The sequence below is a fragment of the Myiozetetes cayanensis genome, unplaced genomic scaffold (assembly GCF_022539395.1).
Source record: "Myiozetetes cayanensis isolate MyiCay16 unplaced genomic scaffold, myiCay2020 scf6-25, whole genome shotgun sequence".
Lineage (NCBI taxonomy): Eukaryota > Metazoa > Chordata > Aves > Passeriformes > Tyrannidae > Myiozetetes > Myiozetetes cayanensis.
The window spans coordinates 51,608,526-51,619,631 of NW_026087853.1; the positions used below are offsets into that span (position 1 = coordinate 51,608,526).

General features: G+C 37.6%; 1 protein-coding gene across 5 annotated transcripts in view; it reads left to right on the forward strand.

Moving 5' to 3' along the window:
• Window positions 1-8,986, forward strand: part of ZNF143 (zinc finger protein 143) — a 38,271-nt gene extending 29,285 nt beyond the window's left edge. For all 5 annotated transcript variants that reach the window (XM_050335963.1, XM_050335966.1, XM_050335965.1 and 2 more), the window contains 5 exons: window positions 780-1,007; window positions 2,225-2,373; window positions 4,019-4,180; window positions 4,889-5,035; window positions 7,001-8,986. In XM_050335963.1, the coding sequence (XP_050191920.1) occupies window positions 780-1,007; window positions 2,225-2,373; window positions 4,019-4,180; window positions 4,889-5,035; window positions 7,001-7,084 (770 nt within the window). In that variant the 3' untranslated portion in view covers window positions 7,085-8,986. The remainder of the gene's footprint in view (window positions 1-779; window positions 1,008-2,224; window positions 2,374-4,018; window positions 4,181-4,888; window positions 5,036-7,000) is intronic.
• The last annotated feature ends 2,120 nt before the right edge of the window (window positions 8,987-11,106 follow it).

The following is an 11,106-nucleotide window of genomic DNA, read 5'->3' on the forward strand; positions in this document are numbered from 1 at the left end:
GTCTGAGCTTAACTTTGACTCACTGTAATGAGTCACCCTTTCATCCCAGCTGTATTTTCCTTGCTGCTGAAACTGTGGTCATAACTTCCTTTTTATCGACTGGAGGTGAAAATATGTACCCAACTTGATTTTCAGGGTTAGCTGGCAGAAAAAATCACCACAAATTTGAAGATTCTAAAATGTAAAAGCCTGTGATAGCCATATCATCTTGGTAGCATTACGTATTTTATAAAACACGTGCTTCCTAGATCTGTGTTTCGTATCTCAGTTTATATTTTTACTTTACAATGCAATTTAGACATTTGTTTCCTTGGTTTTTAAATAAAAGTTGTTTCTATATGAAACCGTAATTGTTTAAACGTGCTTCCTGTAGATTTCTTCAGAGCTTTACAGACTCAGAAGTAGGTGATGCTATAGTGAATAGACATACCTGATCATTGAGGAAAAGTGTAGGGTTTCCAGTAATAAAAGAAAAAAGTTTTCAACAGATTGGCAAACTGACATGGCAGCTTTCAGTCTGTATCATTCTGTCTTCATCAGAAGCATGTTTTAGATGGAACGAAAGGGGGAAAAATGGGCCCAACTTATACTGGCAGTAGTTTTTAAAAAACACAGTAAAAGACTGCATTGATAAACTTTGTGAGGATGAGCTTCACTGTTGCCTTTGAAATAAAAGTGTGGTCGGTAATGAAGGTGTGTCACTAAACATCATTTGCGGGCAAATTTTTTCTGTGCATCCTGGATAAGGTTTTCTTTGTCCCTTTTGTTTTCCCCTACAGGGGAGAAGCCCTATGTCTGTACAGTTCCTGGCTGTGATAAACGTTTTACAGAGTATTCCAGTTTATACAAACATCATGTTGTACACACTCATTCCAAACCCTACAACTGTAATCACTGTGGGAAAACCTACAAGCAGATTTCTACTCTTGCTATGCACAAGCGGACAGCGCACAACGACACTGAGCCCATTGAGGAAGAACAAGAGGCTTTTTTTGAGCCACCTCCAGGTTAGAATTTCAGTCTTCAATTCTCTTGTAAAAAAAACAGGCTGGATAGTATTTTTCTGGGGTTATTGAAAATTAAAGCATAGATAAGAATTGGAAGTACTTTATAAAGGTATCCTAATTTGTCTGTAAGACTTTACTGTGGTAGGCAACTTGTAAACAGAAATCGAGAGAGTAACTGGTCAGATAATAAATTCATTTACAGCAGTCCTGGGTGTAAGAGAGACATTTCAGTCGTAGTCTCAGCAAACCCACAATAAACATGAATGTGGGGAAGGGACTAAGACAATCTAAACTACTTTGATTGCAACCTATTGCATTTTTCTAAGAGTACATATAATCCATGGTTGGTGACAGTCTTTTGTGCAGGAATAAAGGCTCTGCCTTGAGGAAAAAAACATTGTTTTTGCAGCATGCTGATAGTGGGCTGCTTCTGCTGTGGTTTATAACTGTCTCTAGGGCACTCCTCAGAACTGAGATGAAAATAAGCTTCTGTGCTGCAGCACCCCTCAGAGTATGTTTTTCACGGTAGCATGAGTGTTGAATCCCATGACTATAAAAGATGAGACCAAAGGAGGTACTGTGACAGGACAAATACCACTTGTCAAATGGTGATATTTAGATGAGGCAGAATATCAGAAATATTGTTTTGGTTAGAAAAGTTGTTTTGCTACATGCTCATGGGAAACTGCACTGAAGGCCTCAAGAAGATTTGCTATAGCCTAATTCCTTCTCTTAAAGGAATGATAAGATTCATTTGCTGAAGTTAAACATTTCTTAAGATAATGAACTTACTTAAATCTCCACACAAAGGTGTCTCTGTGTTCTTTTGTATGTTCGTTAATTAATAACTTTTTTAAAAAGCTTCCAGTTGTGTTTGCATGAAGCCCCTTGTGTGGAGAAGTTAACATTTAATGATAATTAAATTAGGAATGTTTGCCACCATTTTAATATTTGCTTATAAGCTAAATGTATAGTTTCTTCATATATAGTATTTATGTGTGTAAAAACTCACTGCTAGAAGATTATATCCCGTGTTCCCAAAATAACAGACTTTCTGGCCGGGTTTTGGTATCTTTTATTTTTCTCATCTTTCCACTACATTGTTCCATTGGAGTGTTTAAAAGCTTCAAACCAGGCTGGGACTTAATCCTTATTTGCTTTCCTGGCAGCGTTTAGAGTATGTAAACTCTCCTCTTGCCTTTTTTTGTCTCAAATAGGTCAAGGTGAAGATGTTCTCAAAGGTTCCCAGATAACCTATGTGACAGGGGTAGAGGGAGAAGATGTAATTTCTGCACAGGTTGCTACAGTTACTCAGTCAGGATTAGGCCAACAAGTGGCACTAATATCCCAGGATGGAACCCAGCATGTAAGTAACCACAGCGTTTGAGGGCTGACAAAAATAAACTGAGAATTAAGGCGCGTGTTTGCAGATTCTCGATAAATATGTGCGTGGTTTTCTTAAGGAAAGAAGCTTCTTTGGAGCTGCATCAGGATATATTTAGGGTTTTGCCTCCTGTGGGATACCTAAATGAAACCACATATACTGACATGTGAAACTTTGTATACAAAGATAGGGGGTTTGTCTATCCTTGATATCTTTGTCACTCTTAAATGAGCTGTTTTAACAATTGTCTGATACACCACCTAGTTTCTGAGGTTTCTCAGAATTTCCTGATTGTGCTGTTAGTAGATTGTGGTCATCTTCACTGTTGTCTGCACACACTTTGGGGGGCTGAAGGATTGGGAAGTCTTTCCAGTCCAGGTGCCTGCTTTACAAGGAGTTTGGTAGTGTGCAGTTCTTACCATTCCTAACATAAGCCAGAGGATAAGGAATGCTTTGTTACCTCCTCCACTTGAAAATTCCTATGGGTATATTATTGTAAGGATTCCTAGGGATGTTTTTTTTTAAAGACTTCATATGAAATTTCATTGGGAAGGGACTTCAGCAAAACTCTCTTGATTCACTGTAGCAATATACTGAAGGCTTGTGAGGAAAGGTTTATATCTCAGCTGGAAGGGCAGCTTAAATATCAGTAGCATATGAAAGATATATTCTGAATTCAAACTGAAAATTAAATCTTCAAGGGGGCTCTTACATTGTCAGCTTTGGACATTGCAGCAGTACTGAGTAACTGGCATTTTTACCCTCTAAAATGAAGGTCTGCAGAAACCTTGACAGAGAGTTCCTACATTTATTTAAATTATCCTTCAGCTTGACTTCAGTTCTGGGATTTATTTCCTTGTAAAACAGACATAAAATCATGTGTCTGATGCCCTAATGCATTTATACTGGAGACATCGGTAATTTAGATCATTAATTTTTATGAATTTATTTTGGTTTAAATTCTAAGCCTTCGTAGGCCTCTTCAGTATTTCCATTAAGGTCAAAGTATGTCAGGTGGTACTACCTTAAATCCCATTGTCCACTGTGTAAGACACATGCATAGATAATCAGTCATGCTGTTATTTGGGATATGATCTGATTAACATGGAGTTGTAGACTCTGGAATTAAGTATGCAAACTTTTATTACTGGGAGTCAGATTTTTATTTCTGTAAACAGATAAGTGTGTCTGAAAAGGTCATGAACTATTAGATCCCAATGAAGACAAAGACAAGGGCTCTTTGTCACAGATGGGGACTTGGCCAAAGAGTGATGGTGATTCCAGAGGAATGAATGAGCACACTGGTCAGGAAGTGGAATAACGGCTGCTGGATCTTTTGGCCAGTTTGACATCATGGCTTAAAATGTTTTTCTTTGCTATTGTGAACAAGTTGACTTTTTTTTCTGGGTTGCTACGCACTGTTTCAAATAAAGAAACCGAACTATCAGGAGTATTCCTGCTGAACCAACTGGCAGGAATTTTTGATAAATGTTGTTAAGAATGTCATCTTTTTGTTTAAACCTTACTTAAAAACACACGATATGTTGCCAAAACCTTAAGACACAAGTATGACTTGAGCAGCAACCAGACCTTCTATTTTTACTTCATGAATGATTTTGTGTTTCAGGTCAACATATCCCAGGCAGACATGCAGGCCATTGGCAATACTATCACTATGGTGACACAAGATGGCACCACCATCACCGTCCCTGCCCACGACGCTGTCATCTCTTCTGCAGGAACGCATTCCGTGGCGATGGTTACTGCAGAGGGCACCGAAGGGCAGCAGGTAAGAGATCATCCTGCACACACGGGGAATGTTCCTTTATGAGCTGGTATAAAATGGGCATCTAAGCCATCACAGTTCTGGTGTTTGTGTAGGTTTATCTTAGTAAAGCAGCTTTCAGCACCTGGCTCTAGCATTCCCCTCTGAAGTGTCTGGTATGTTCTACTCCAGTCCTATACATCGAGATATGGCAGAATGTTCATGTATTCTGCCAAGACAAAGTTCTGAGGTACCAGTCTAATAATTCATTTAGGTGAATGGCAGAGCTAAGAATAGAATACAGTATGAACTGTATAATTTTATTGCTTAATACTATGGGATTGTGACTTATTTGGCAGATAGGAAATTTGTGTAAGTATGTATCTATGGATTTGTTTTTAATATGCATACAATAGCTACCTTTTTAGTAGAAATATAAAGATATAATCTTCATGTTAAAATGGATTCTGCTGCTCTAAAAATGCACCAGATGAAAATGAAGATACTTATTCTGCCTCTGTAAGTGATCACAGGCTTATAGGCACACTTATTGAATTTCTGCAGTCCTGAGGGTATGTATATTTTAAGAGCTAGTAGATAACTTTGAGAACACAATTATGGCAACCTTTCTTAAAAAACTGCACAGTCACAGGATTGAATTTAACTGTGAAGACAGTGGTTGTATGAGATCAGTACAGGACCAGAGCTGATTCTCTTCTTTTGGTCTTGAAGGTTGCCATTGTGGCTCAAGACTTAGCAGCATTTCACAGTGCCTCCTCAGAAATGGGACATCAGCAACACGGGCACCATTTAGTGACTACAGAAACTAGACCTGTTACATTGTTGGCTACATCCAATGGGACACAAATTGCAGTACAGGTAAGATGGGGATAAATGTTTTTTGGAGTGCTTCTACTCGAGTTAAAAGTTCCTAGTCATGTAACGAAATGATTCAAATAAGCTTGGCATCCCTGCAAAAAAATTGACCATAACCATATGGTCTCATATTTTAAGTAATACATAGGGTTAAGAAGAGGAATAAGCAGCACCTGATTTTCCAAATCTACTTGTAGCATTTCCATAAAAGGGGGTGAGTCCAATTTCAGGTCAACTGAATTGTTCATGGAGTCACAGGTTTTCAGTGGAAATGTGCTTTCATTCATCCTTCAGCTTTACATGTAGAGCTGACATGTATAAAACCAAACTCTCAAGGGTAAATTGCTATGAACTTATAAAATTAGTGAACTCGTTATTTGAACCTTGAAATGCTAACAGTGAAAAGGTGCAAACAGTTACATAGAAAGATTAACTATTAAATCTCTGGAAATAGGGACCTTCTTTGTATGTGCCAAACCAGCACAGTACCAGCAGTAGTCTCTGTAAATAGTTCCTCACGTTGTTCAAACACTGTAATGAAAAGGTAGTTTCTAGGTATGAAAGAGCTCTTAAGAGCTCAAATTGAAAGGAAAAGTGTTAGTATCTTCAAGCAGAAAGGAGAGACTGTTATTTCCTCCTTTGTTAAATGGAAAATAGCAAGTCAGATGCTGGTTGAAGAGCAATGAAAATTGAGCAGCTCTGAATTCTGAACTCTTCTCTTTTGAGCTAAGTTGGCAATAACCAAAACTACTTGTTAAGAGAAACCATATCAGAAGGTAATTGTTTGCAGGAAAGCATAGTTGTACCCTCAGCAGTGTTCCCTTTGAATGAAAGGAAAATATAGGCACTCTCTGCTCATGCCCCTCTTTTTTTTACCAACAGTGGAGCATTTGGTGAAATAGCTTTACTTTTATTAAACTTAAAATATATAATACAAATAGAAGACAGAGAATTCAAAATTAAAATATAATTAATTATTCCTGAGGTTTTGATAGGTTTCTTTTGTACTTTGATTCTAATAAATAAACCCGTTTTATTTCTAAATACTGGTAAAGCCTGATGGTCAGGTTAAAGTCCTAACGAGGTGATAACAGAGGTCTTCTTGATTTGAGTGGCTCCAGAAGGTGATATGCAATGACTGTAAGAATAACAAGGGATACTTACAACTGTCCCATTAGGTCAAATAATCTGATTTTATCTTTCACACTCTCTTGTGTTTTTACCCCAGGCCAGCTGTATGATTTTTTGTGAGACTGAGATTGGCTTCAGTGTACCAATCACTGGTTGTACATGCATAGCATCCATATTATAAAATTCCACGGATTCTTTCCCCATATCATGTCTCCAGTCTTTTTTCAGGTTATGTTGCTTCTGGTAGTGCCAGATACATCGATGACTTTCTAGTTGCAACTACAAGATAATTTCCTCTCTAAACTACTGTGGAATCAAACAGTGTCATCACAACAGTTTTTTTTTATACAGTCAGGATTCTGCAGTAAATATATTTTTTTCTATAAATTACTCTTATATGGTGTTCCACAGAGCTGACTTTGTGTAACAGAAAAATGAAGATGTTTGTTTGCTTTGCCAGTGTTAAAATGTAATCCAGCAGCCACCATGACTTTAGAAAGCCTTGTTTTAGCTTTGTAATATCTGCCAAGTTGAATTATCACCTACTTTGTGTGTCGTGAAGTGTGTTTACCTTGGAGCAGTTCTTTGAAGCAAATGTATTCGGTAGATACTTAGAAACTCAGTTTAATCTCCTATCAGCAGCTATCTTAATTGTCATGCTGATTAGATAGCTGCTGGTATATATTACCCAGGAGAGGTGTGACAATACTGATCATGTTTATTTGGGCTAAAATATTATTTGATATCTAGATCTTTGTTTTCATATCTTTTTTTAGTGCCTTTATTATCCATGTATAACACTTTGGATTTACCTATGTTTCAATGCATTTGTTTCAGCTTGGAGAACAACAGTCTCTGGAAGAAGCCATTAGAATAGCCTCCAGAATACAGCAGGGTGAAACACCAGGGATTGATGATTAACTTCTAAAACTGCTACCAGAACAATAGAGTGAAAGGTATTTTATTTTCAATCAGCAAAGGTCCATGCCAGCAGCAAACCATAAAAACTTTGAAGTCACCCACTCACTGGTACTGTGTACACATTTTATGCAAGAGTGAAGAACATTTTCTAAGTTTTGTGTACATAACCCTTGGAATGGACTGACATCATCTACTTCCAACCGTTGTATTCAGGAATATGGAATTAGGATTATATAGTAAACTTCCTTGTTATCCTTTCATCAGATTTCAGACTGGTCTACAAGCAAGTGAAAAATAGAAGTATTGGAATTAATTTTTAATGTCATGTACAAATAATGAAGGCATTACTGAAGATTTCAGATGTTTAAATCACCATTTCAGGAACCCTTACAAATAATAAAGGCAATAAAGCCTTTTAAATCGCATTCCATCAATGGAAAAGTCTTGGATTTTGAGCCTACTACTGTAAATCTTCGTATTTTGATTTGTTTCATACAGATTTGAATACTCTTTAGATTATCTACCCCATCTCATTCATTGTAAATACAGACTGTTAATGCTGGAAATGCTAATTATATTATCTTTAAATTGGATTATGTACAAAGGACAAACTGGTTGTTCAATATTAAAGAAAGTAAATCTAATGGTTTTGTTTCTTTACATATTTTACTTAAGATGTTACTCTCAGATTATTATGCAATAAAATATAGCAAGATTGTATTGTTTAGATAGGATGATATTGTCGTGTGATGTATTGTTTTACTTCCTAATGAGACTGAAGTTCAAATTATTTATTTACGGCCTTGTATAAATTTTTCCAAAGTTTATTTATCATAAACTTAATTTTTTGACGTATTAATTTTGATCATAATCCACTACAGTGTGTTAAGTAATTAGTGGTAATAGTTACTTCAAACATTCTAAAACACTACAAGAATAATTTTGACTAAAAAGTAAAGTTACCCGTTCTCAAGAGAAATATCTTCAAATGGTGCATTTGCAGCATAAGTATGAGTACTAATAGTCTATTTTCAACAGTTCTGAGTGCCTGCTGCTACCATTCAGTACCTAGGATATGCTGATAATCAGTGCTTTTGAAAATCAGGACACAAGTTACTAGAAAAAAGGGATTAATTAATGATGATGTAAGTACAATGCTCCTCTCCAATGATCGTTCTGTAAAGGAAAAAAAAATCTGTTGTAGATATGTCTTAACCCATACAGCAAAATGTAACTTCTTTTTATATGAAAAGTGTTTCTACTCTTGTCTTGTTAGTAAGCTGGTTAAGCAAGTTAAATTTTTTTTACTTCCTGTAAGATTCAGTGCTTATTTTAGATGAGTGTCGAGAGCACTTCTGAAACTGAAGCTTCATTTTTCTTCCTTCTCAAGGAAAGGATTAAACATCCTCTGGACAAAGTCTTTATCAAGTAATCACAGGCGTTATGAGGTGCACATTCTACATGAAAAAATAAAGTCCATTACTCCGTACTTTGAGGTATTTGACCTCAAAAAGGCCAAATTTGAATAGAACGAAGCTAATTAATTGTGAATTACTCTATCAGTGTGGGTTGCAGCCTTTTATATTTTCTACACAGAGGCCAACTGTAAAGTGCAGTGAGAGAATACTGTAATGTGGGATAGATGGGGACAAAGCAAAGACTATTCTCTGGATCCATTAGAGAGTACAACTTGGAAACAATTAGGCTGTCTGTAACTTTTGTATAGGACTGAGGCTGCTTGCTCACTTAGGTGCCAGTTTTCCTGAAATGTTGTAAATCTTGATATCCCATGGAGATAAATGTACTATGCAAGGAGGATTAATTGCCTGTCAACTAGACCAGTTTCTTAGTACTTATCACCTTTTAGAAATTAAAGTTGTATCATTTGACATGAATGTTCAAGGTTCTTTTTTTTTTTTTCCCTTAAATTTCATTGCTAATAGTTTCTGGAAACGGTGGCTGGAACAGTGGCTTTGACTTAGCAAAGAAATAACTTCAGTTCTTCATCTAATTTCCCAGGACACTTTCTGACCACTGTACAAATGTGAGTATTCCTTCCCTTTTGTACGGAGTTGATTTACTGCAAGGCATTCATTCACTACCAGCTCAGTCAGGAAAAGCTGTAGTGTTTTTTAATTGTTTTTGACTGTTATTTTACTGGTTACTCTTGCAAAAGTCCCATAGTGGGGCTTCCATGTCTTGCTAGGTGCTTCTGCAAAGGAAAACATAATGAATAAATAAGCTAGAGTGACTTTGTGTTTAAAGAGAAGCTGAGGTGATTACATGTGTCTTAGCTGTCAGGTCTGCATTCATAACAGACTTGTCTTCCCCGTGGAGAGCCCTGGGTGACTTTTCCATCCTTCTTCCATTCAGGCATGAGTGGAAGGAGCTGTTTTGCTAAGCTGATGCTGCATGTTGGTGTTGGAAGGTCCTGGAGTGGAGGTTAGACAGGACAAAATCGGGTTCAATAGGAAAACTGGCAAAAAGGATTTCTGGAGGAGGAAAAAGAGATTGTGACCGAAAGGACTGGTTGCTTGGCAGTAGAAATCTCTATACTTTCCCCATAGGTTTTACCCCTCTTGAAAATTCTGTCTTGAAGGGAGTGCTTTGGCACAGTCGAAGGAAATAACTTGTAAAAGATGACTCCTATTAAGTAAAACAACTCAGTAGATTACTTTCTCTTGCAAACTGACTCCCACACTTCCAGTCACAATTTTTCTTTCAGATCTGGGTTCCAGGCCTACACCAGTTTCCCCCACCAAGAAGTAAAACCAGAATCTCTGTAGACTTCGCAGTCACCTTTCCTCTTCTAAGTGTTGCTACAGGTTTTCACCACGGTGGGTTTTGCTTTACTGTGCCTCTCCTGATGGTAGAAGAGAGGATTATTTTCCTGGCTCCGGGCTGATGACCTGTTGTGCCAGACACACTGTGCATAACAATAGCACGGCTTTTACCCTAAAGGGCTAATGGTTTTCATAAGAGTAAATCCTGTTGTAAACAGCCATCATCCCTGATGGTCTAATTACCCCGAGCAATCATCAGCTGACCGATACCGCAGATCTCGGGCACAGTGCGAGACAAGGCACGTGGTGTCTGCTCAGCACACAGGGGGAGGGCAGAGCTGATAGTCCTGATAAACAGAACGTCTGAGCTCAGGAGGCAGTTCCTCCTAAACTTTAGTCTAGTTCCTGACCCTCCTAACCCCTCCAAAACTGCCGGGATTTGTCTGAGTGGATACTCTGGTTTCTGCGCTGATCTTGCTGTACTGGAGTACAAGAAATCACTCTGCATTGCTGTGTCCCGAGTGCAGTCAGGGAGCCTTCCCCAGGGGCAGGAAGCTATTTAATCGGTATTTAAATACCAAGAAAAGAGGGTGTGGAGCAAGGATGTGATGAAGAGTGTTTCTGAATCTGGCAACTTCAGCTGTACAGCTGTTGAGGTTAGTCAGACTGCACGCTTTAACCCGACCATAGCTTCTACTTAGCAAGAAGCAGAAGTGCCCTGTAACAAATCTATTCCAGTCACTCACAGTTTGTCATTGAATGAAAACATTAAATGTTCTGTAAAATTTTCTGTGTCATTTTCGATCAGAGAATGGATGAAATTTCGCTAATAGTTGGGTGAGAAGCAAACTGATTTTCTTCAGCAGAAAAATGGTAAAGGGACTGGAAATGATGAGGAACTTGTGTCCTGTTCAGCTATTACTTTACAGGTGTCTGGAGCTTTAAAATTTATTTATACAGCATTCATCATTCTTGTCTTGAAAAAGATGGAAATTGCCTTGCCTTTGCAGATGCAGAAATTCAAACTCCAGCTGGTTGTTTATAATAAGGTACTCCTATTTTTTTTTTAATTTGCAAAGTATATATTTGAACACCATATTTCGCAAAAGTATTCTGTGCTCTACTGATAAAAACCTTCCAAAGCTTGGACTCCTATGACAACAGAACAAAAATCAAGAGCCACTTTCAGTTCTTTTTGTTGTAAATAGTAAACTACACTCAAACTGAGGTATAGAAACA